This window comes from Poromitra crassiceps (genome assembly GCF_964638095.1).
Source record: "Poromitra crassiceps genome assembly, contig: HAP1_SCAFFOLD_1377, whole genome shotgun sequence".
Taxonomy (NCBI): domain Eukaryota; kingdom Metazoa; phylum Chordata; class Actinopteri; order Beryciformes; family Melamphaidae; genus Poromitra; species Poromitra crassiceps.
This window is the reverse complement of record NW_028151034.1, coordinates 5,339-32,220: the sequence shown is the minus strand read 5'-3', so window position 1 is coordinate 32,220 and position 26,882 is coordinate 5,339. Positions and strand designations below refer to the sequence as shown.

At 43.7% G+C, this 26,882-nt stretch overlaps 1 protein-coding gene across 1 annotated transcript; it reads left to right on the top strand.

The window, feature by feature from the left end:
• Positions 1-1,825: 1,825 nt before the first annotated feature.
• On the top strand, positions 1,826-25,791 carry LOC310771851 (1,4-alpha-glucan-branching enzyme-like; the record flags this gene model as incomplete). The annotated part of the gene is made up of 8 exons (XM_083664360.1): positions 1,826-1,941; positions 4,988-5,113; positions 5,759-5,894; positions 9,583-9,673; positions 11,261-11,470; positions 21,765-21,880; positions 24,549-24,676; positions 25,693-25,791. Coding segments are annotated over 8 exons (1,022 nt in total), but the record flags the coding sequence as incomplete, so codon positions are not given.
• Between the last annotated feature and the right edge of the window lie 1,091 nt (positions 25,792-26,882).

Here is a 26,882-nt window from a genome sequence, read left to right as displayed (position 1 = left end):
TGATATGACTGGACGTGGCCTCTGTGCATGGTACCGGACCGGTCTGTGCATGGTACCGGACCGGTCTGATATACCTAGCAGTGGTGTGTTATGTAAGGGATAATGTATATTGAGGCGGTGATTACGGGGGAAATAATGACCGACAGGTGGATTGAGCCCGACGCGCCAGCGGAGGGCTTAATCGTTCACCTGAAGGTCATTATTTCCCAGTAATCACCGCCTCAATATACATTATCCCGCTTAGAACACGGCCTACAACTAAATCATTCAATAATCTGACAAAAATAATTATTCAAATAGATTTTTTAATAGCGTTTTCAACGACAAAGCGGTTTCATTCGTAATTGGCACACAAGACACCACAGCTGCAACTGGTTGGCCTAATTAGTAGTGTCTTGCTGACAAAAAGCTCTTAACTGATTAATCCAGGTGTGGCAGAGCAGCGGTCGGTTGTCGAGAAATAATGACCGGTGAATATTGTTGATTGACCAATCAGAATCGAGTATTCAAGAGAGCCGTGTTCTAAACAGAAATAACAGAACGCTGAATGCCGTGATTGACCAATCAGAATCGAGTATTCAACATGGCCATGTAATAACAAGTGGTAACTGTTTGAAAATGTTGAACTTTTAATAAACAGAAATCATGCAACATGACAGTCAACTGCCGACAGCAGGCTCATGTTTACCAACCTGGCCGGTCTGTGATGCTTTATACCAAAGGATACCAAACGGATGAGAGAAGCCAAAGATGAAACGTTGGTGAATCCATCTTTTTCTCGACAGAGCGCTCGCCCCCTGCTGTTCAGGAGACAGTTTCAAAAGAATTTCATTTGGGCAAATAGGACAAATCTACACGATCTCAATTGGGGGAGGAGAGAAATAGGAGAGAGACTTCTCTAGTGCAACCCCACGAGGCTGATAAAACGGGTGTATCAGTTGTGCAGTAGCAGGTGTGTGCTTTAAAGTCTAGGTGAACCCGTTCGTCACGTGCATCTGAGTCCGTTTCAGACTGAAAACAAATTGAGAGGCGGACCATATACGGTGTCGATTATTTGATTTGACAATTCTGAGGACTGGCTTTCGCATTGGCCAATCCTGGCGTGTTCCACCCCCAAATCGGGTGGGATTCAGCGTGTTGTGGGATCCACGGAGTACCAGGCAGCCAGGCTGCTAGCGAGCGGACAATCCGATGCATGGGTGCTGCCCGCCCGCCTGGAAACTCAGAGAGACGACCCCTGACAACCAGGGAGGCTGTCAGGCTCTGAGGCGCGCGCCATTATCGTTATAAATGTAAATAATATTCCTGGAATGCGTGTTTTAACGAGCCAGTTACATTTCTTTGCATTCTTAGAGATTATAGTTTTTGGTTTTTGTTCATGTTTCTAACAATTGGCCAAGTTAGTAGTTAGTTTATGGGATAGGAATTCTGCCAGATGACAGGCACTAGGCGCCATTTTCTCTTTCTTTTGGAAGAGAAAATGATCCTGAAATGAAGATTTGATTGACAGCTGCATGTCATGATATGATTGGTTGAAATGGGGTAGAAATTTGATAGTACTAGGTGACGTCAGCAAACTGTACATTACTGTTATCAATGAAATCTTGAAAAATGAACTTTTGAAAAAGTGTGAAAAAACGAAAGAAATTAGACTTGTGATTTTGTTTGCATACATTATTAAATAGGTGCACTGCATACCCAGCGTATTTGAACTAAAAGAAAAGAAAAGTCATTTTTGGGTTCAGCTCGACTTTAACATGTTCTAATGTCTGTGAATGGGACGCAGCCAACTGGTGTTTAAAATTTGTTTTGTCTTCACTCATAGATGACTGGGACAAATTCTCCCACCGTTACACCCAGAAGGACTATGGCAAGTGGGAGCTGGTTCTGCCACCCAAACGCGATGGTTCTCCAGCTGTGGATCACAACACCAAACTCAAGGTACAGAACAGAACATCTTCACGGCTGTTTTTGTGTTCTCATAGGCGTCCCCCTCATTGCAGCGGCATGAGGGCTTGTCGCTGTCATGCGCCAGGGAGATGACCTCTCCTGTGTGGCGTCCTTATTATGATCCAACTGGAGGCCTGGTGTGTAGCTGTCGTCAACACGTCCGGCTCACAGCTCACAGAAGGCAGATAACTGTATGTACACGATCTGCACAGTGGAGGGAATACACTCCGGAAGAACCTATCCCACCAGCTTTTATTTGACCTCCGTCTGTGGCAGGTGTCTCTCAGGATATTGTGCGCTGTTGTTTCAGTGGAAAACACAGCGGGCAAAGATGATTGGTTTTTAGCTCTAGTAAATAATTCATCAGGGTTAAATGCAAAAGAAGCACCTTCCATTATGCATTGTCTCCCAAGCAAACGGCGAGGATGAGAAATAATCCTGAAATGAGATGCCAGGAGTGGAATGGATGGCATAGTGGCGCCACTCTCCTTGGGACCGGGTCATCATTGGCACACTCCTGTGCCCTGGACAGGCTGCCCAGTTCCAATTGTCAGCGGAGGTCAGTCTGAGGACGATAAGAAGCAGATGGAGACGCTGGCACCTGGCCTCTCCTTGCGCACCCCCGCTGCTTATGAATGGCTGTCTTGCTGTGAGCCCCACTTTAGAATGTGTTCCACAGCACTCCCTGGTGGAAGCACAAGCCCAGCTCCAATCACTCTCATGTAGAGCAGCTTGCCCTTCCATCCCCTTTGTCTGGAGCCCAATTTGTCTCTATAAACAAGCAATGTGCTTTTGCGGGTACTGGGGATGTTCATGATTAATCGACAATCGATTAATCACTGTGAAAAATTGGATCGATCAAACATATTTTAACCCATTAATCAACAATGTGCTATTTTCTCATTTTAGTTGTTGAAGTCATTTAACACGACAAGGGCAAAAGACAAAAGCCAGGCCAAGCAGGCAAAAAGTCCAGTGTGGAATTACACCCAAAAAGACAACGGTATTCATTGTAAACATGGTAATACAGCACGTCTACAAGCACAATTTCAGCTAATGCAGGAAGTTTGGTTGGTGTAAAAACCCGCATTTTGCATTTCCTGTTTTGTATGTCAAAAGTTGTTTTTTTATATAATGATTAATCAATGAATTGATCGTTAACAGACCAATTAATCGATTAAGGAAATTGATTAAAATTGGCATCCCTAGTGGGTACAGTATTTGAGATTAAAAGATACAATCGACTCTTTCTGTTGTCATTATGCATGCAGATACAGATACAGAACAACAGAAGTGTATACTGCAGCATTACCTAAGCAGTCAAATGGTCAACTTTTTCATCCAAACGACACTAACCCTTGCAAATTACCTATGCTACATCCGTTGTCTTAGTTGTTTTTCCAATCGACTCACTCTTTCAGCCTTCCCAGCGGTCCGATTTTTCTTTAATGTGCCTAATGCTAGGCACTACCACTCTGCCAAGCTTTATGCCAGTGCATTTATCCACATATCTTTTCATAATCTTATAAACTGTGAAGCATGTCATAAGGGAAGCCAGGCCTCCAACCCCCAGGTGGCCTGGGTATAATGAAAAAAGCCCAGAGGGGGGTCTGGCCAATGGCTCGCAGGCAGGCAGCGTTGGACCAGTCATTACTTCACAACAGGCAGGCAGCGTTGGACCAGTCATTACTTCACAACAGTAGCCATAATTAGTTGGGTTGTAATGGCCGTTTCTGCAGGGGACAAAACAGGGCGAACACATACTGTGGGCAGCACTACTGGATCGATTCTTGCCGGGGCTTTCCAACTCTCACGCTGGCTTCCTCTTTTCTTCTTTGATTGAAGGCAGGAAAGTAAGTTGTCAGTTAGTTTTCCAAACTATACTTATTTGATCCCCTTATTTGATCCCCGGGGACATCCGAAGTCGGTCCCCCGGCGCTGTACGAGAAAGCGACCACTGCTCCTGGCCTGCCCCCCCGGAGGAAAGGACAAGGCCAGGGTGGGTTAAATGCAGAGGACAAATTTCACCGGCCACCGTCAGCATGTGTGTGTTTGTGGCCCTCCGTGCATGTGTTGATGTGTAACCGTGTGACAATAAAGACGGGCTTGTCCGTCTAAAATCGTAAAATCGTTCCATCTCTGAATTAAAGACATAATAGATGAGCCGCATAGCTAATGAGACGCATAGCTAATGACTTAGATTTGGTATTTTCCTAAATTGCTCTCTGGCTCCAAGTCCTGTGCTAAATGTAGATGGGCCTGTGAGTGACTGTTACAAACCATTGGAGAAATTTCACCCCTCCACTAAAATTAAAACACAAAAACTGTGACATGAATGACAAATTGATTGAGATTTGCCAATACATGGACCAAATGACTCCCTCTCTCTTGTGGTCAGTAGATTTTTGTCCACTGCACCTATAGCTTGGCATGGGAGAGAGGGGAGCTGCGTGCTGCTGGGGGAGGCGTTTTGATGTCGCCGTGACATTGAAAAATGTCTGGTTGATTGCTTGAACAGTCTGCATCATTTTTTCTGTATAATGGATGGGAAGTAACAGCACGATTCTATGATGTAAGCAATTCACTCCTGCAAGATGTGCATAAATGCTGACACAAATTCACAATACACCTAGGCAGAGAAACATGCAGCAGACACAAAGGACCTTAGAGTACTGTTAGTGATTTGTGACCATGCCTCTTAAACTGGAATACTGTTATTTCTTGCTAATGTCTTTCCTATACTGCAATTATGTTCTAGTTTATACTGCACTTTTCCCATTTTGCAGTGGTTTAGACACTCTGCATACCTCCTCTCTATTTTTGGATCACCTATGTCACTCTATCAGTGTCTATGCATCGACGTTAAGTCTGATTAGTTGTTTGTGTTGCTGTTTCTCTCACGGCAAAGACAATAAGTGTGTCCTCTTCATTTTGACCCTTGTAAAAGTGACCGTAGTGTCTTTTGAATGTCCTGTCTTTGTGTCATTGTTTTGACTGCCCTTCCTTTAGCCAACACTCATTTGTCTTGTTTTCCCAGGTGGTCGTTCACACCAAAGAGGGTAAGCGGCTGTACAGGATCTCACCTTGGGCAAAATATGTGATCAAGTCTGAGAAATCTGTCATCTACGACTGGGTTCACTGGGATCCTCCTCAACCTTACGTTGTGAGTGCCTCATCGTATTTCTCCTAGTGTGACGGCAAAATAAAAAGTTTTATGGAGCCGGTCTCCCTCTGTTATGTTACTGAGACGATGTTTAGATCGCTCTGTCTACTTGGCCCAGTGCCACTTCTTAAAATCAGCCTCCCGCCTGACTGTCCAAGTCCTTGCCTCGTTGCTTTGAATTGTAACAGCGAGACGCGTAACATTTTGAAACCTGCCACACATTTCACATCCAATGCTGTTTCTTAATGGAGGGGCTTGATTTGAGAGAGGCTGAATGTGCCTCAGTGCTACTTCATGTCCTCAACACAAGTGTGCACAAGCAAAGCAATGGGAGGGTATGGCCGTCTCTCTTTCTTTAACGCTTGCTATTTACTTCCATTTTAATTAGACAAGCGCTCTTACCGGCAGTATATTCACTCCATTTAGAAGAGGTTCAATCATGCATTTCAAACACTTGTTAGCCATCGAGGAATGGGCTGTTTACAAAATGAGACCCCTTTCCCTTTGTGTTTAGACAGCCAGTCCGACTGCTCAATCTCTTTATCATCCACCACATAACTAGCATCGGCCTCTGTTGTAATCTTTGGGAAACTTGGTTGGCCTCTCATAAGATTTTCTATATACAATTTCTGGTTTCCTCTTCAGCACATCCACCCTCGGCCGAAGAAGCCCAGGAGTTTGAGGATCTACGAGTCCCACGTGGGCATCGCTTCACCTGAGGGAGAGGTTGCATCATACACCAACTTCACAACCAATGTGCTGCCTCGCATAAAAGACCTGGGTAAGAGATGAGATAGCAGTACCTCCAAAATGACACTCGTCTTCTCTATCGCCGTGGAGCGTGGCCTCCCTGTGATTTTGTTAGCTCTTCAAGTCTGCAAAATAGAAGTACACAGCAATAAACATTCCTGTCTGTCAAACCTTTTGTTCACGCCACTGGAGAGTATTTTGTATCTTCTTCTATCAGCCAAGTGCAGAGAGTAACTGAAGCATTAAGATGGTGTTTGTACTATACTAGTCTCGCTTGCCAGACCATCTCAAATTTGTGCTGTACCAGCGCAGGAGAGAGTCTGGCTCCTCTCACTCTGGTCTGGCAAGAGAAAAGGCTCTGTTATCTTTACAACCATGAACCATCCACCCAAAGTACCAAGCACGCCTGCGTTATTGCACAATCCAAAATTCGTCAAAACTTGCCTTTTCAGCGTATAGCAATGCTAGCTAGTGTTGTTGCAGCCTGCTTCCAGTGAGATTAGTACTATACAGTATGCCCCCACCCCTATATATATACTGTATATATATATATATATATATATATATATATATATATATATATATATATATATATATATATATAATCACGTTTTTGGGTTTTATTTTCTCAAATTTTCAATTCCCTCTGCTGTCCCCTCGTTGCTCCACCTCCTCTGCCGGCCTGGGGAGAGCCAAATAGTAGCACCTGCTTTCTCCGATACATGTGCAGTCGCCTGCCGTTTCTTGTTTCACCGGCAGGACGTAGTGCACTGTTCCCCCAAACAGGCACCCCGACCGACCAGAGGAGGTGCTAGTGCAGCGATCAGGACTCATGTCCGCAGACATGGCCAATTGTGTCTGTAGGAACGTCCGACTGAGCCGGAAGTACCGTTACCGGGAATTGAACCCGGGTCTCGGCGGTGGTAGGCGAGTGCTTGACCCTCTACTCTACCCAGACACCCGGAGGAACACTAGTAGTAGACGGGTAGTAGACAGGTTGAGCCCATTTTCTGTCTGCCAGTGAGCTGTGCTGCCTCTGTCAACAGCGGTCCTTAACCCAGCAGATATACTGTGCCGTTTTGAGTGCCACTGTTCTGTTCACTGTATCTTCAGTGGCAGATCTGTCACACTCGCTTTGCACAAAGCCACAACGGCAAGTCAACATCCTGTTTGCTGCTATGACCTGAAGTGATCATTACTGTTGGACAGTGTTTGTAACGGGAGCTCCGCGGCACAAGTCACACACAGTTTGGAGAGCTGGGGCTGAAAACCTGACAACTTGTTTTCATTTCTGTGTTCTCGCCGCAGACTACTAATGGAGACGAAATGTCCTGACGTATATCATTCAGTCAAACAATGGGCTGTACTGTAGATAAACTGAACTGTGTGATTTTTCTAACTCAGTATCCATCTAATATAAAACCAGTTATTCATTAAGGTGAATTATACTTGAAATAAATGACGTTGTTCTTTCCCTTTCACACATGGTTTTGCTTTTTCTCATTATACGTGTGACTCATTTACTTCATAATAATTGTATTTGTGCCAAAGGGCTGGATTTGAATCTGACTTCAGCCTCACCATACAGGTCCCTGCCTTGGTTTGAAATTCTGCTCTACAGTAGATAAACAGTATGAGATGGAGTATTATTTTGCATTCAAGTACAGCCTGCTGCAGTGATATTATTAAAATGCGCAGATATGGTTGGCACAGCAAACCAGGAGCAATCTGATAAAAGACTGTTTCCTTGGCCTTGCCATCCTTTCTAGTGGGGAAAGGAAACTGCCGACGTGAATTCTGTCAAAGAATCTACCTGCAGCGGTTGAAGGACTCTGCACAATAGGATTCTCCAGGAGGTTAAATTCTATCGTCTCCAGTGACAGCTGCCTTTGCCTGCCATTTCCTTTTCTTGACTGTGGAGAGATGAGCATATATGGCAAAAAAAGAGAGAAACTTCCTCTCACCCCAGTGCTTTGTCACGCTCCTTCTGAAGCCAAAGTTTTTCTCTCGTCTGAAAAGAAGCAGAGATATATGAATAAATAAAGCTGCTGCACACAACTATAAAAAATGCAGGGCCTATACGGAGTCCTCAGTGTTGTTCTCTTATTCATAGAAGCAGTTTGCGTAGGTCGTGTTTGAAATGTATATGACCTTGTGACTCTGAGAGCTGGTGTTTTCCTGTAGTCACCCCTTGTCTTGAGGATAGCGCAGCATGTGTCAAAACGGGAAATGCCTGGAGCTCATGTATGACTGACACAGGTCAAATAGCATAAAGCTCCAGCAATGTTTCAAGATGCCTGGAGTAGCGAATGGGTGAGGTCAGATCCGTCTATATAAAAGAGTTGCGACATTCACTCCAATGGACGATTTTTTTTACTCTCAAGAGTTCCTGGAAGAAGGGTTTTGGATTAAGCAGTGCTGTCGAGTTGCAGCAAAGTGGTCAGTTTGTGATGTACTTTGAAAGGGTCCGACGTTTAAAGAATCAAATTGTATATTATCAGCTTTATTTTAGCATTCAAACATAGCGCGAGCCCCCTTCCTGGCTGTTCATTGGCTACTGTGTCACACATTTTGGACCTCCGCTGACGCCACTCTCTTACTAAATTGCTCTGGGTGAGGTCAACCACAGGGCTTTTTTCTTCTTCAGATCAGCTTGCCCGGAAAAGAAAAAGTATTCGAAATCATCTTTCAAATATTTTCCTGTGGTTATTTGGCACTCATTGTATTAAATTGAATAGAACACGACTTAGGTATGTGCTGTATGATGTAAGCAGCCAAAGCTATTATTAGAAAGGAGGAGATGGCAAGAATAATATACGCCCCAGTTATTGCAGGGAAATGCAGCTATCCAAATATAACGGTTGAAGTTGGAATGAGACACCGGGATGTCAAGCAACATTGTACAGTATCAAGCTGCCATACATATCAAAGATGTATTTCTGAATGATCATGCATAATTTAGTGGTTTTCCCACTGCCGATGTTTTAATGATATCAACACCAATTAAACAAATTTAGCTAGGCAATCTCATGGGATGTTCAAAGATTCAAAACTTCTGGAAGAGTGTCATAAATTGTTTGTCAAAGATCTTTGATACTGAAGTTCCTCTTAATGTCAAACTCTGTGTGCTTGGTATCTATCCGGGGGACTTTGTGCAAACAACAAAACAAGCTAAACTACTGGACTTCGGACTTCTTCAAGCCAGAAGAGCTATTGCACTTTGCTGGAAAAATATGGATGCGCCATCACTAAAAATGTGGAAACGGGAACTTTCGGAATGTATTGGCCTGGAAAGACTAACGTACATTGCTAAGGGCAAAGGGAAAGATTTTGCTCAGCTCTGGGAGCCATACATGCGTTTCATGAGAGATGGAGGCGGAGGTCTTGCCTGAAAGTTTGTAAAAAAAAAAGGTGTGAGCAATGTGGAGGAAGTGTTTTGATTTGTTTTATCAGTATTTAGTTTGAATTGTTGCAGGTTGATTTTGTGTGTGTGTATGTGTGTGTGTATGTTGTAAAGTTTCTGATCTTTAAAGTTGTATTGTCACTGTATGTTGTGTATAAGAAAGAAAATGACAATAAACATATTGGGAAAAAAAAAAAAAAAAGACAATCTCATGGGAAAGCTATAAAAATATACAGTCAAGACAAATCTATTTAATTTACTGGTAGATTTTGCACCCAGCCTTACAGATCAATATCCTTTTCTCTCTTGTTTTCAGGTTACAACTGTATACAGCTGATGGCTGTCATGGAGCATGCCTACTATGCCAGCTTTGGATATCAGATCACAAGTTTCTTTGCTGCTTCCAGGTAAATCTATGGCCATTTCTGAGTATGATTGAAATGTTTTGTCATCACGGGATCGCAACATCACATTGTCCAAAAGACGTGTGTTGTGTTGTGTTGTTGAGTGTTTAATGGATATTCTCTTACCAGTGTTTGACATATCGTGTACTCCACTGTGCCTGCCAGTCACAGTATCTGCCTTTTAAAACAACCACAAATATTTTAGGATGAATGAATGCTAGTTGGTCAGGGGGGATTCATTGATCGAGTAACTTTGCACCATCATGAAAACGGTTACATGGATGTTGCAAATCAACGTTAGGAAGTCTGACACCCTGCAGACCGTAAACACATTTGCAGTTATTCCAGAGAGGAGACTGGACTAGTCTGGAAATGTATCTATGTGCCTCATTCCAGAGGTCCCCCTTCCTTGCTTGGAGTGTAATGTATATAGTGTAATTTCACCCATGATTGATCTCTCACAGTCATTTAAAACCTGAGTGGTTGAATACCGGGAAGCAGGGTAATACTGTCAATGTGTCCTGTTTGGCAAGGAAGCTGATATACTGATAGCCGGAAGGACAGATGGAACGTCATAGGACAATATGAGGTGTGCATGCGTGCGTGCCTGCATGCGTGCGTGTGTGTTTGTGCGCGCGCAGTGTTTGCGTGCCCCAGTTCATCTGTGGTTTGCAGAGTGTGTTCTACAGTGTCTTCGTTGTGACCCTTTGAGCGGTGTTAAAGGATTGTAGTTGAATTATATTGCGATACAAAATCTATCAATAAAAGATGTGGGAAGGTTACCTGACAGCTCGTTGTAATGGATGATCTTTAGACAATGACCTGAGAAGATTACATTTGGGAAATAATATACTGCTCCGTAGTCTCCTGGTTGTTTTAATCACAACACTCTCCAAGCAATGCAGCAAGAAATATACATTCAGAATGTGTGTCACACTGTGTGTGTGTGTGTGTGTGTGTGTGTGTGTGTGTGTGTGTGTGTGTGTGTGTGTGTGTGTGTGTGTGTTGTCTTGCATTTGTAGCTGCGACCTAACACATTTTGGCTCGTCCACAAAAATGTCCCCACCCTTTGGCCACAGTTTTCTTTTCTTTTCTCTTTTAATTTGGAGGACAAACATGGAGGGAGGGGTGGGTGTGTGTGTGTGTGTGTGTGTGTGTGTGTGTGTGTGTGCGCGTGTGCGAGAGAGAGAGAGAGAAAATGCATGAATTTGTGGATGCATGTGTGTGTGTACGTGGTCACAGCTTGTTATATTTACAAGATCCAAACATCCATATGTGCTAGAGATGAGGAAAGTCCTCTTAAGCGAGGACATTTGGACAGTCCTCACTACTTTAAGTGGTTATTTTGTGATTTAAGATTAGAATTAGGATTAGGTACTGTATAGTTTGGGTAAGGGTTAAGATTCGTTTAGAGGTAAGTTTAAGATTAGAAGTAGATCTGAATTAGTTTGGGGTTAGGGCTTTGGTTCAGGGTGAAAATTGAAATTACTGTAGGATTAAGATTAGGTTAAAAGTTAGGCATGCAGCGGAGAGGATTAAGGATGGCATTAAGGTTTAGGAATTAATGTGTGTATGTGTGTGCATCTTTAGTCGCTATGGCACCCCAGAGGAGCTGAAGGAGCTGATAGACGTGGCTCACTCCATGGGCATCGTGGTGCTGCTGGATTGTGTCCACAGCCACGCCTCCAAAAACACGGAGGACGGTCTCAACCAATTTGACGGCTCGGACTCGTGCTTCTTCCACCCCCCGCCCAGAGGGCAGCACAGCATGTGGGACAGCCGCCTCTTCAACTACTCCAGGTACTGCTCGCCCCACTCTAGCCTCAACGTGAGACTCTGCTGTTGTTAGCGGAAACACAGAACTTGCCTTACGGTGCTTTCACACTGGTGCCCCGGTACCGTTCCCGACCACACTTGTCCCCATATTGACCCCAGTTTCGGAACGTTTGATGTGTGTGTGAACGTTGCGTTCCGCGCCCGGGCGTGCAACGGGGAACCGTGACAGGATCCACTTGAACAGGTGGTCTGTGGAACGCTTTGGCGAATGTGAAAGCCAACCGTTCCGAACCACATAGAAAACACACAGGCAAGGATACACTGCAGGTATAGTTGATGACACAAGTGCACTCTGTTCCGTGAAACGTTCTCCTGTTTTAATATAAAAAAAAAACCTGCCTCATTATTTCAAGATACAAATTGTTTGCTGACATTGCATGGAAAATGGTTTGCACAAGCACTGTGGCATTTATCACATTTGGATGAGAAGTTTGTACACTTTAGCGCTTACCTCACATCAAGGCCTGTACACAACAAAAGATGTTTTAGCATCAGTTTATTGGCATCAAAATATGTTTAATAGATGTGCAATCATACATCCTATAATAAGAATGCAAAGTGTGTGTGTGTGCGTGTGCGTGTGTGTGCGTGTGCGTGTGTGTGTGTGTGTGTGCGTGCGTGCGTGTGTGTGTGTGAGTGAGAGAGAGCACAATTGTGTTCGGCCACAGCTATGCCATTTAACGTGTGATCACGCTGAATCTTTCAGCAAGTGGAAAGAGCACCCCTGTGGTTGACCTAACAGAGTCGGATTTTCGAATTAGGTAAATTAGGACCAACCAAATTTGTTTATTAGTGGCCAAAATGTCTCAAGACAGGTTCAGCACCATGGAGAGCTCTAGAGTGGAGGACCCCACAGGTGAGCTGAGTTAATCAGCCAATTGAAGTGGACTATGAAAACTCTGGCGAGAGAGAGGAGAGGCTGCATGCCAACTCTGTGAGCGAGGCCTGACTAAATGTCCACACACAGGGACGGTATTCCTCTAGTACAGTTAAAGCAGCCATGAGGTTTAAATCGTTAAATCTTATTTGTTGTGCAAAGCTGGGTATGTGTCGCATTAACATTTCAACAATGTGGAAGAAAACGTATGAATGTTGATCAAGCTTATTTAGGCCTCACATATTTAATTAAAAAAGTGGGCCTATGTAATTAAATCATAATTTCAATTATTTATTGATGTGGTAGTGGAATTGTGCCTAGTTTACATGTTTTTACCACGTGCATGTGCGCAGCGCGTGGTCAGGAGACGGCTTTTTGGAGTGAGTCATTCACTCAGTCAGTCAGTCAGTCATAATGTCACGCAAAGGATGCTTATTTCGGGGTCGCTTGGTGAGATCCTACACTTGGCACACCTACACACACACACGCACACACACACACACACACACACACACACACACACACACACAGACAACAGCTCGTCTGTCTCGTGTCTGAGCGAGTGGACTGGACTGGAGCTGAGGCTGAAGCGCTGCCTGGCCGCCTGCCACAGTGCAGTGTGGAGAGAGATGAAGCAGTTTCACTGAAAATGCGCGGATGCACAAGATAATACAGCTTATTTGTGTAGTGATAGCATAATATATCTTTGAGTAACGTTGGTGCCTGTGCAACTCCAACTTAGCCACCGCTGTTGTTGTTGTTGTTGGGCAGTTATGTCAAACAGTAGTGGGCAATAGTTTTTAATTCCATCTCTCAGTAGCGTTTCCACTGGCATGTCAGAGCGGAGTTCTCTGTTTTCTCTCTGGAAGAAAACAAGGAACCGAATGAACTAGGATGAGACATTACGTCAGGGGACTTTCTCTGTTTGGAATAAAACAAGGAACCGAATAAAGTAGGATGAGACATTACGGCAGCGGATGCATTGATGAACGTGTTTGTGTGCGTCAGTATACAGCACCGCAGGAATGAGTGCGGAAGTATACTTCCGGTTTCTTCAGGAGAATAGTGAATGGTGTTTCAGAATGGGGATTTCACTTAAATACATAAAATAAGGCCTGTGGTTAACACAAGTTTATTGGAGTGCGAATTTGGGTTCAGCAGAAGAATCTTCACAAACGTGAATAACTTTTCTGAATTATGGAACATAACATTGGAACATTAATGCGTTTTTTTTTAGAAAATGCTTCAAAAGGCATAACAGTGATTAACGTTTGTGATGATTATCCTGCTGAACCCAAATTCGTGCTCCCACAAACTTTTGTAACCACAGACGTTATTTGATGCATTTAAGCGAAATCTCCATTCGAAAACCCCATTCACTTTTCCACTTCAGAAACAAAATGGTGGTGATGGTGGTACTCTCTTCTCCTCTGAGAGAGAGCCTGGAGGTGACGCGAGGTTAGTGTCAAGTGTAAGCTGAGGGAAACCCTCTTCATTACTTTTTACTGTCGTGAGTTGTTGTGAGTTTTAAATGTATAAGTCCACAGCTTTATCTTGATAATGTGCCCAAGTCACAGGTATGGCTGCCCCCGTGGTTGCTACACTGAGTACGTGGTCCTGGGCCGAATTTGCCCTTGATTTTATGCTTCTCTTAGACGTTTATACATTTTAATGTAGTATAGAGCATTAGAAATACAGTATTATTTTTTTCTGAGCACTGGAGCACTGTCCACCAATACCAGCCAGGAACTGTTCGCCAATTACTGCGATTTCAAGCCTCCACAATATGTTCCAGATAAGGAGATAAGTAGAGGCATTTTAATGTTAATGCCTGCCTGTGAACTCATACAGTATGAACAAGAGGGCACATGCTAACATTTAAAATCTATCATGGCAGCATCAGATATACTAATGTTTATTTACCCTTGGAGGCAAGGTTGATATATGTGGATTACGATTTCAATATATCTGCATTTCACAAAAATGTATAGGCCACATATAAGCAGATTGATAAATGAGGCCAAATGGGAGCTGACATGCCACTCTTTCCATTTTCTGAGATGATCTGATATACTGTGTATAGTTGAAGGTCAAAAGCACGCCCTGATCCTAAAATGACAGATCACATCTCTCACCAGAGTGTCCACGTTAAATCTGATTCCCCCAAGGCTTACAATGGGCTATTAACGGTGATTTTTAAGTTTCCTCAAAGGCTCTGAGATTTGACCATTAAATATATGGCAGGACGGGTGCAGAATTTTAACGCATCATGAATAACGACGCAATGTTAGAATGTGGACAGTTTTTAGCACTCTGTATTTTCAGGTCATTACAGAAGCATGGGGGAAAACATGAAAGTGTCGCCAGCTCCACTCCGCTGCTCACGCTTACACCAAAACTATTGATTGGTGTTGTTGGAGACCCTGTTAACCAAGTGTTCCTCCTCTCGCCTCTGTCCCTGCAAAACCATCCCACCACACATTAAAGGGGAACAGGACCACTGTTGAGTCCACCGAATGCCTTTTTCAACTGGCTTTTGCGTCGTGCGCAGCGGCTTTCCAATACATTATACAATGCTCAGTGTCAGGCATGGAGGCTATAATAAGAGCGCAGGCTTCTTCTTTCATTAGTTATTGAACTCTCCTCGTATCAGAAGGACTCATTAGACACAGTGCAGACATATGCCGCGACTGGGAGGCACATGACGAGTCATTTGTAAAAGCCCAAAGGAGCTGCGGCACGTCATAGTGTGGCTTCATTTGTCTTCTCTCCCCCTCGCAGGTTGTTTGGACGCGTCTTTTGTGTCAAGCTTCCCTGCTGCCCCCTTTGGAAAGAGATGAACGTCACGGGCTAGTCAGGAGCCACGTCTAAAATACTGCCTGTTTTTTTATCGCGCCGCCCCGGCATCAGCCACCGGAGGCAGACGGTGACATTCCTAATAGGTTGACAGAAGCTGATATAAGCTATCCAAGCAGATATGTATTCTCCTCCTCGCTGCCTCCTCTGCTCAGGGTCCGTCCACTTCTGCAATCTCTATCAAAGAACACCTCTTTTGATATCGGCTCCTCTTCAGCTTTCCCTCATGAAATATTCAGCTCAGTCTGGCGAGAATGTTGTTTAGATAGATGCTTGCTATCCAATTTGTTAACTTGGTGTTGCTGGAGTCAAATGCGCCTGCATTCAGTATTAAGAGTGTCTGTCTCGGCTTTGGTTCCAGGCTGTAATGCTAGAAGTGCTTTTGTAGTCGCTGAATACCAACTCGAGATGAGAAGAAGGAGCCAGTGCTGCAGTGAAACTTCTTAAGGACACTAAGATTCTTGTCCAAGCTGCCGTTGTAATTGGTATATGATATATTGTATTCTGGGATTTTTACTACAGTGTTTCGGGCATCAATATAAACATGAACATTTGAAAATAAATTCTGTTGCAATTAGTTTAAGGTCAAACCTTATTTTCCCTAGACTATATATGTCAAGAGACTCTTGGTATCCCTGCATTTGGTTTGTAATCGTACTTATTGAAATACGGAATTCGATTAAATCAAACCTTCTTATTTCCTATGCTTTGAGCTCCACGTTCTAAAAGCCTTCATTCATATGTCGATGCATAAATGGATGCACTGGGCTCTTCCTGCTCTTGATGTGATGAGCACTAACTACCCGGGGAGTATCCAAGGCCTGTGTTATTGGTTCGCTGCTACATCTTTAATAAGCTCTTGCCAAGAGGGCAAGGTCACCCTGAGACAGTGACTGAATGATTGGTTCTGGAGGAAGCAGGCAGCCATCTTCTCTGGCAGCTGGTGAAGCCAAGCCTTTCTGTAGATCAGGGCCTTCAGATGTGAGACTTCTGAGAGGTTTGATGTTGGCTCAATCAGTAATCCCCCATCTCCCACTGGATCATTTGCATCCATTTTTCATCAATATTTGTGTGAATTTTTAAGATATGGATTATAGGCCCGAGGCCAGGCTTTAGTGGTCAGAAGATCTTTTCAACTCCTGTACGTCTTCTCATGCTGAGAAATGTGTTGTGTGTTTGATGACCAATGACATCATTTTCTCATTGACAAGATTATTCCATACGCATATCGTTACATTCAAATTGTTGTTTTTGCAGATATGCAGATGAGGGGCCTAGGAATTATTTTGTGCCTTTGGGGCGAGGGGGTTGATCCTGAATGAATGTTGACCAAAGCGAGTGTATAGACATTCCACAAATGAGATTAGCACTATACTGTAGCACTGACCTAGATTGTATGTACATTCTGTGAGGTCTCAAATAATATTAAATACATTTGCTTCCTGAATGTATGGCATGACCGCAAATACCACTGATGGTGCCATCATTTTTAGTCTCTCTCTATATAGGCTCTAAACCTTAATGGCCTTCTCATAAAAAAGACCTAGATTAGACAGTGTGAGCCTAAATCTAATCTAAATGACATAACAACTCAAATTTCTTTCTTTTTATTGGTCTATACATCTAGCACGTACACGTACATTTTTCCTATCTATCTATATATCTATCTATCTTCTTTCTATCTATCTAATCTATCTATATATTATCTATCTATACTGGTATGTATGAGAGAGAGAGAGAGAGAGAGAGAGAGAGGCAAAGTGAACGTCACTTCCTGCTTCAGCACTGTACCAGAGATTTTCTTCCGCTGTTTATTTTCCCATAAACATTTAGTAAAATGCTTATGAAAAATAGTTGTACTTGGTCAAACCAAACGGTTCAGCTATTTAGAATCGGGAGAGACCATAGAACTTTTAATTTTTTTACGTTTTGGTCCGAGTGAAATGTTACACCGTCTCTCCTGTTTCTAAATATATCTGAACTGCTTGGTTTGAACAAGTAAAACTATTTTTATAAGCATTTTACGAAATCTCTATGGGAAAATAAATGGCGGATGAAAATCTCTGGTACAGTGCTGAAGCAGGAAGTGAGGTTTCTCTCTCTCTCTAGCTCTCTACACACTATACTGTGAAAGGGACCTAGGGCTTTGTCTGTCTGTCCCACTGATGACATCAGTGATGTCATAAATTCTCTCTCACACACACACACACACACACACACACACACACACACACACACACACAAAGTCCCAGTGATGATGTCATCAGTGATGTCATAAATTGACATCAGTGACATCACACACACACACACACACACACACACACTCACACACACACAATCATCAGTGATGTCATAAGAGGTTGTGATGTCATCAGTGATGTCATAAAAGTGTTGTGAATCCATCAGTGATATCATAAGAGTCCCACTGATGATGTCATCAGTGATGTCATACTGTAAGAGCAAAATCAAGTCCCAGGGGCAGATACTGAAAGAAGTGGGAGTCTGGCTTCAGACCACCGTCTTCAACCATGTACAGCTGTATGTTGCCAGCTCCAGGACAGGTGATCCAGCATCCCTGAAGTATGCCATCAAGGAGCAGCCAGGGCGACGCCGAGCTGCATAATGCGAGCTGCAGGGCCAGCTCGGCGAACTGTGGGACAGGCGAGCCCGCGATTCCAATTAAAAGCACAGAACCTTAAAAATAAAAGTCCAAAACACACACAGACCTTCAAAATAAAAGCCCAAAACACACACAGACCTTACACACACAACACAACACCGGCCCGGAGTCCCACCAAACTAGATTATCAGGCCGCATAGCCGGTGGGTTGGCCTTGTGGCTCAGCAGGCTACAGTGCATAGCATGTATTTGCAGTATTGTGAGCTTGACTCCAACTCATGTCCTTTGCTGCATGTCGGTCTCTCTGGTTCCCCCGATGCTTTTCTACACCGTGGGCAGTAGAATAGATAGACAGCGAGACCAGTGTGATTTCACAATAATCAAACCTGTGAAGGCAAAAGAATCAGGTCCCTGCTGATAAACGGCCTGGAGCATTTATTTTGAAGAAACAGAGCAGAACCCATCCAGAAAGGGGGTAAAAAACAAAGGCTATCTCCCTTTGGAGCATCTGCTTTTCTTTGACTTGTTTATTTCCACTTTGGCGAGTTCACATCTCACCAGCTCCCAAACCCAGTAATTCCAGTCTTTAGTACCCAGTCCACGAGTGAATTCCCTTTCCCCAGCAAGCCGCACAGCAAGGGGAGAAGTAGGTTGTCTTTTCCTCCGGTGAACGCCAGCTAATGAGCTCAGCTTAGCTCTAGGTGAGTTTGGCGTGTGGTTGGAGCTGCCTGTAGTGCTTCCAGTAGGTGCTGGATGGAGCCAGTGGGCAGGAACATAGCAGCACTGCACCACCATGCCCCCTCAGCCCCTTAAAACTGGCTGATGAACAGCAGAAAAGTTCCATGAAAAATAATTTTCGAAAAGAGCTTTCTGTTAGTAGTCACGCCATTTTCATGTTTATTGTTTATTGTTTATTGTTTTATTGGATCCCCATTAGCTATCACAATAGTGAAAGCTAGTCTTCCTGGGGTCCTAAAATATATTAAAACATGGCATGATGCATACAACATAATAACTAGTAAGTTTACATTGACATAATGCATATTGACAAAATGCATCACAAGATTAAAACAACACAAAACAAAACAAAAAATTAAACCCATAACTACAATAAATAGAGAACAAAACTAGTAATTCAACCTGAACTACAACAGAATTCTAAAGCAAACTAAGACAAAAACATAATACATAATACATAACAAAACCAATATTAACATAATATACAACAACACAAATAATACAACCCAAAGCTACCCAATACACCCATTTGTGATCCTCAAATGCTTCATCAAAGATTAATTTCTGGGCAACTAAAACATCAGTTAGGGCTAGGAAGCTAACACTTTGGTTAAGGTTAGACAAGTACAACGGGTTGCTTAAGACTCATTTCATAAAATGTAGCGACCAGATTGTGCCTCAAGATGACCCCACAGTCTATTTGATTGGATCACAGTTGTTTATAATGCTTTCACATTTTAAAGATTTTTAACGAATAAATAAATACGTAAACAGACAAATAAATAAATCGGATTGGGCTGGGCCTTCAACCAATAAAGTGAATTGATTGCAGGTGTCATTCTCATCAATGTGTGTGGTTGTGTGTGACGCATTAACACTTGTGGGGATTGGCGGAAAGTTTGAAATGCGTTAAATGAGGCACCTTATTTGTCCTTTTCGGGGTCCAACAAACGCACAGCATCCATCAGCCTGTCTCACGTCGTTGTTTGAGCATCACACTTCTTGTGGAATGACCTGTCAGCCTCCTCAATTTATCTGCTCTTATCTGCAGCTTACCTGTGATGTTGTGAAAACAGGGACTTAAATCTTCCTCCCTGCCACCATGACAAGTTACCTTGACCTCTTATGCAAAATCCACTTCAAGAAACACGGCATATTTAGGTATCTGTGCCACTGGCCGGCAGCTCAACATAAGTTCTATAACGTCGCACTCATGTTGAGACGGCCACGGGAAGTCAGCTCTAAGCAGCAACATAACTGGAGCAGACAAAGCCGATTGGCTTAAACACCGTAGATGTTACAGTAGTTGGATTGACTTGCTGATGCTTGTTCAGTCAGCAGAGTGTAGCCACTTGCAGGTAAAGCAACAGCAAGTGTGATGGATTATCTGATCTTACTCCACAAGCAGCAACATAAGAGCTTTACTCCATTAAGCCACATTTTCCTCGGTCAGGTTTTGCATGAGGACAGTGTAAGATGTAATTTGCTGTTGTACCAACACTGCTGACAGAATGATAACTTCATTTAACTGCGTAGATAAGCAGCGTATTGCATCAGGTATAGAGATCTAACTTTCTCAGTGTAATTGGACTTGATGATGAATGGCGGTGCGGCTCCCAAAGTGGCAGTATGGTTTCATCTTGGGCCTCTGGCTCTCTCTGGCTATTATCTCCGTCCCGTGAGGATACATTTTGTTTGAGCCTTTGTTGGCTCTGTGCAGCGGAGTGGAGGACCTAATCTATTTATCACAGGGGCCGCGTGACCACCCAGCCGGGCTGCTCTATCGGATCATAGCCCGCTCCCTTGTGCTCTACCTCTGGGGAAAGAGGAGGCGTCGATGTAACATGCAGCTTCACACCTGTCAAACAGCGCTGGGGTCACCCAGCCCTGAGATATGGTGCACAGAATACAGCACATCCAAATGCATTTTGTGCTATGGCTTACCGAAATTCTTACAGTAAAAAAAAAAACTGGGATTTTGTTATGCTATAATGCGTACATGTATAAATAATCCTTTGCTGTTTGTTCATTCAGGCGGTGTATCAAATATATATTTTAACAATTTGAGAGGTTACATTATATACTCTTTCCACCAGCCTTCCCCAGCTTCATACAGTGTACAGACAGCATCGCAATTGCATGTTTCAGCTTATGCATACGGTAAGCTGCAGTTCAGAGTCAATCAGTGTCATGAATGTGGCATGTGCCTCACTTCCTCTGTGCTTGACTGCTTCTTTTCAAATATGGCCTCCGTGTGTACAATGTTTCATTTTGTGTGCATTGCACACACCGCATAGAGGCACCAAATCTTGCATTTTAACTGACGTTTCCATGGCAACATGCCTTTGAACGGGTGAAGGTGTGGTGTGCAGTGTACGTTGACGTTCAGATCCAGATGACTCTGCCATCCTCAACCACCCCAGGTTAGGCGACTTGGCCATGTATGGCATCCTCCTCCTTTAGTCCTCACCAACACAGGCCAGCCAACAGACAAGAGAGCACTTCAATCACATCCTTTTGTAGCACAGAATGGGCTACAGCACACAAGTTACTCTTTGGGATTCAGACAGGGTCTCCATTCCCCTGGTTTTATCCAGAGTCTTTGTCCTCTTGCTGGTTGGACAGAGGAGCTACGCACACGCTGGAGATGGAGGCCAGAGCGAGTAGAAGCGTATGACTGATCTTATCCTCAGGAGAGGGAACTCAATTCTCCTGCATGGTGTTTGTTTACTCAAGTGTAGCATGAAATCCTATCCGTTGAAACGCACAGGGACAGTGCTGGCCATACTAAACACTTAGCGAATGGTCGTGTGCAAGTGGTCTGATGGAAATCAGAGAACTTAGCTGTGTGCTGTAAGGCACTGATTTCTCATCCTGACAGTGCTGACAACTGGACACATCGGGGACAGCTTCCCCTCTATAGTGTAGTTAATGAAAACACCATCTCCTGTCACCCACACTCCATCTCCCACATAATGGAGCTTTGGGTATCAATATGTGAATGTCCCGTAGCGCTGAAAATTAATCTCTGGTGCCTAACCCGCGTGATGAGATGTGTGAATAATTCACAGCATCTTGTTTATCTGACCTTGAATGTGTGTGTGTGTGTGTGTGTGTGTGTGTGTGTGTGTGTGTGTGTGTGTGTGTGTGTGTGTGTATTTCGCTAGCTGGGAAGTACTGAGGTTCCTGTTGTCAAACCTGCGCTGGTGGATGGAGGAGTACCGCTTTGATGGCTTCAGGTTTGATGGAGTGACCTCGATGCTGTACCACCACCATGGCATTGGTAAGGCTAGTTTATATCCAAATACACATATATTTTATTATATACAGAGCACATTTCAACAGCTGTGTGCATCAGGACTGCATAGTGAGTGTTGTAGAAAATTGAAGTTCCATTGGCATTTCCTAATCAATAAGCTATCATTATAATTGCATACGCATAATTAATGGTATGACTTATTATTAGTGACATCTCACACATACATTCACCCCAGTGGCATTGAGGATTTCTCCCTTTTGCTGAAACCTTGGACAGTGCAACAGTCTCCCAGTCAGACTGCAGCAGCGCACATACATTCCTCTCCCCCCCTCCTCTCTGCCTTTCCTCTTTTCCTTTGCCTATAAAGCGTATGTCAAATTGTGACATACTTTTATAAGACACTTCCTGGACTCTTGGTTTCATTTCATTTGGTTTATATAAGCTGTTATAATTATATAGCGGATGAGGAGTGGTAAATTCCATTCTATAACAGTGAGTGTAGAGCGGATCATTGTCTTCTCCTTCAAACACGTCCCATAGTGCAGTATGTATTAGCATTAGACAGGAGTTTGGCTGCCAGGACTGAATGATCCCAAACCAGCAGGGCAAAGCCTTATGGCACTGCAATTCCTTATCTTCACGGCATGTTTCAGTGAAGTAACATGAGGTTACAATGTTGCCAATGGCCTTACTCTAGTGTATTAACCTGGATTCAGATTTCATGCTTTTGTTTTCAAATATACTTAAGCTCAGGATGAGGAAAAAAGCTCTTCATGATGTTTTGCAAATACATGTACTGTAATTTAGGACAGTAAAAGGGCTCTTTATTCAATAAATTTGAAGAGTAATTCCTACAGGCAACAGCCAAAATACTGGATCACGAGCAGCTTCTCTAGTCAAATTCAACCTGCTAACTGGAGGCTTTCCAGTTCAAATGCTGCAAACATGCCTGATTGGGAGGATTTGAGCAACTATTGTGGGAGCCACTCAACACGGAGTCTAGTTATGATGCGTTGATCACAGATAGTCTGAAACTGCTTTTAAAAATTGATTTTTAAAAGTGCAACTTTAATCTAACCATTCAAATGTCGTGATTGTCTACATTAAACATTTTTGATCACATATGTACAGTAAGTATACTGTAAAGCCCCAAACGCACAGAAAGCGTTAATTGACGTGCCTCATTTGATACGCGCTCTTGGTGTGCGTTCGGCCATTTGAAACAACGGGTGGGCTTCAAAACGCGAGCGTCAGATGCTCCCAGTGTGTTTGGGGCTTAAGTATAATGACCAAAATGAAGCAAAGAGCAGTGCCTGGAATAGAGCCTGATCACTGCAGTTACCTCCCTGATCACTGCAGTTACCTCCTACCACACGTGAAGCACAAGCCCATGTTTCTCACTATATAGTAAAAGTATTAATACAAACTTATTTGACCAACCCATTTTAATGTTCATGTTTACTCCAAATAACATGCAAATACAATTATTTATAATACATTTCCCCAAAAATGTTTTCTGCTGGTGAAAGGAGTACATGTCTGAAAGGGGGTACATTCGTAAAAATCGTTTGAGAACCACTGGACTACCACATGCTTCCTCCGATACATGTGCAGTCCCCAGCCGCTTCTTTTCACCTAACAGCAAGTAGGTTTCACCGGCAGGACGTAGTGCGTGGGCTCAGCTCTGCTCAGTTTGCCTTAGTCCTATGATGGGCCGTGGGCATTCCTTTCGATGGCAGCCTATCTTGCAGATTCCAGATCTCCTTTCCAGTCTCTGATGTTGTCTATCCATTCTGTCTTCCTTCTCCCCCGTCGTCCTTTCGCGCACACCTCTCTCTCTATTGTTGCCAGCACTAGGCTGTCGCCTCGTCTTTTCCAGTGGTCATATTTTCTCAGCTTCCTCTTCTTTACTTCCTCCAGCATTCCTTGCTCTACAGTTATTCCCACTTTCGCCCTCACCCAGTCATTTGTCCGTCTCTCCTTCCAACTGACTCTCAGTACTCGTCTCCACAGCCACAGCTCGAAGACGTCAATCATCCTTTCCTCTGCCTTCCTTAAGTGCGTGGGAGGATCACACTATTCCCCCCACTTCCCCTCCCCCCAAACAGGCACCCAGACCGACCAGAGGAGTCACTAGAGCAGCAGCAACCAGGACACATACACTTCATCCGGCTTCCCACCCACAGACACGGCCAATTGTGCCTGTATGGACACCCGACGAAGCCGGGGGTAACATGGGGGCATGAACCTGCGACCCTTGTGTTGATAGGCAGGGAATCTACATTTACATTTACGTTACGTCATTTGGCAGACGCTTTTATCCAAAGCGACTTACAATAACACATTTTTGTCAGCAATAGAGCAATCAACTATGTAACACAGTCTGTGACAACTACAACTTCTGAAGGAACAGTGGTACAAATTTAGTTTAGGTTTTTTTTCTTTTTTTTTTCTTCTTTTTTTTTCTACTACTGCACTACCCAGATGCCCAAATCTCTTTTTCAAGAGAGACCTGAAAACATTCATAAACTTGACAAGGAAAATACATTAAATTATTCATACGGTTACGCACAGTTTGTTCTGTGTTTATTGTTTGTCTGTCGGTGATTTATGTTATGCTTTTGATAAAAAAGAGAAAGTTTTGGGTTGTGTATGAAATGATTATTGACAACATGGGTGTTTTCCTCCTCAGGGTCAGGCTTCTCGGGGGACTACAGCGAGTACTTTGGCCTACAGGTGGACGAAGCCTCTTTGGTTTACCTGATGCTTGCCAATCACATTCTGCACACCCTTTATCCTGACTGCATCACCATCGCAGAGGCACGCACACACACACACACACACACACACACACACACACACACACACACACACACACACACACACACACACACACACACACACACACACACACACAAAGCTATTACTAATGAAGCACTTAATAGTTAGTAATGGCTTGCTTAAGTATTCATTGGTATAATTAAGGAATAATGCACAAGTAAATGGGATTTTGCTACTTTTGAAACTAGTGCAGTGCCCGTCACCCTTCCCCCCATTCACACATCATGCTCTCCCAAATTTCAACCCGGGGCAGAAGATTTGCGCTGTACAGGAAGCCTAAAAAAAAGGTACTGCTGTCCCGGAGTCTATTTACATGCCAGACTCTGGGTTCCCAGATTGCTGGCACTCTTACTACGTGTCCAAATTGGACGGAATGCGGCACTGCAGTCAGTTGTGTTCCCAGCAGCGCACTCCTCAAGTTTGAAGTTGATCGGACAAACGGTTTCTCAAGATATGTGAAAGCCGTGTTCTGATTGGTCAAATTGCATGAATTCTGACACTGAATTTTCTCTGGTCTCCAGCAGTGCACCCGCCATTCTGAAGTTGATCGGACGAACACACAGTGACGCTACGACTATGCACATCTGAATTGCATGGAATTTGGCAGTGCACTCCCCAAGTTTGAAGTCGATCGGACAAACAGGCTTTTTGTGATGCCAGTAGGTGGAGCTATGACTATGCGTGTGTCCGAATTGCACAGACTTCGGCACTGCACTCCCATCGGGTTCAAAGCAGCGCACCCGCCAAGTTTGAAATCGCACGGACGAACGGTTCACGAGATAAACCGCTTTTTGTGTTGCCAGTAGGTGGCGCTATCCGACTATGCTCTCCATGGACTGTGCGTATTCCCCATTAATTTGTGGGTTGTCTAGTAGTAATGATGTAATCTTAGAGCATCATACAATGCAGATGGAAATGCTGAGGCTGACTCCCGGGGAAGAAGCTTGTGCACACAAAGAGAAAATATAATATGAAATTGTGTGGCTTCTCCACAGGACGTGTCAGGGATGCCTGCTCTCTGCCGAGCAGTGGCAGAGGGAGGACTTGGTTTTGATTACCGTCTGGCTATGGCCATTCCCGATAAGTGGATCCAGGTAAGACTCTCTACTTCTGTCCAATCACAGTCCTCTTCTTGCCCTTTATCCCCCCCCCACCCACCCACTGGCAGCTCTTGCAGACACCGTAGGCCTTCATTACTGTGGGTAATGAAACTACTGTATATGCTACAAATGGAGAGAAAACATTTGCTTTCAGAGCAGCGATGAAGGATCAAGAGAGTGAAAGGGCATGTTAGGAGCCGGGCCTATTGCTAAGCATTTGAATCTTTTAAAAAGCTTTGAAGCAGATATTGAACTTTATGAGGGAAAACCCCTTGAGAGGAATCATCTCAAACACAAATGCACCAACAATACAATGAAAGAGGGTGTGCTCAGGTACTCAGGTAGTGTAGCGGTAGATTCCCTGAGGTTCGCAGGTTCGCACCCCAGTGTTACCTCCGGCTTTGTCGGTGAAAAGAAGCGGCTGGCAACTGCGCATGTGTTGGAGGAAGCATGGTGCTAGTCTCGGCTCTCCCCAGATCGACAGAGGGTGGAGCAGTGACCCGGGCAGCAGGGGGGGAAATTGACGAAGTACAATTGGGGAGAAAATGGGGGGCAGGAATCAGAAAAGAAAAGAAATACAGGTACACATGATAGACACGTACGAATACAACACCCACAAGCAGTGTTTTGCATCAACGCGCTAAAAGAGCGACGTTCATTGAACAAGCTCATACTGTATTTTGGTGAACACGTGAACTGAGCGCAGCTGTTTGCACCTAATGAACATACAGTTAGCTCCAGCGAGACTTAACGGCACTCTTTTCGTTCTTTTCTCACCTCGATAATTGCCCATTGTGTTTATATGCATATGGTCATTTACATAAGAAAAAAATATATAATTTTGTTTTTCTGTCATTTCGCTGCACTGATTAATTCTTTTTCTTTTTTATTCTGTTTTCTGATCTTTCTTTGCATTTTTATTCTGTTTTACTGCTGTATTTTGTGTTTGTTTTGTGAAGTGCTTTTGTCACACTGTTAAGAATGGTACTATAGAAATAAAAGTTATTATCTATTACTATACATGGTTTAAAATAAATTAACATGGCAATTTGATTTAATTTCACCTCTTTGATAATCCTGCACTG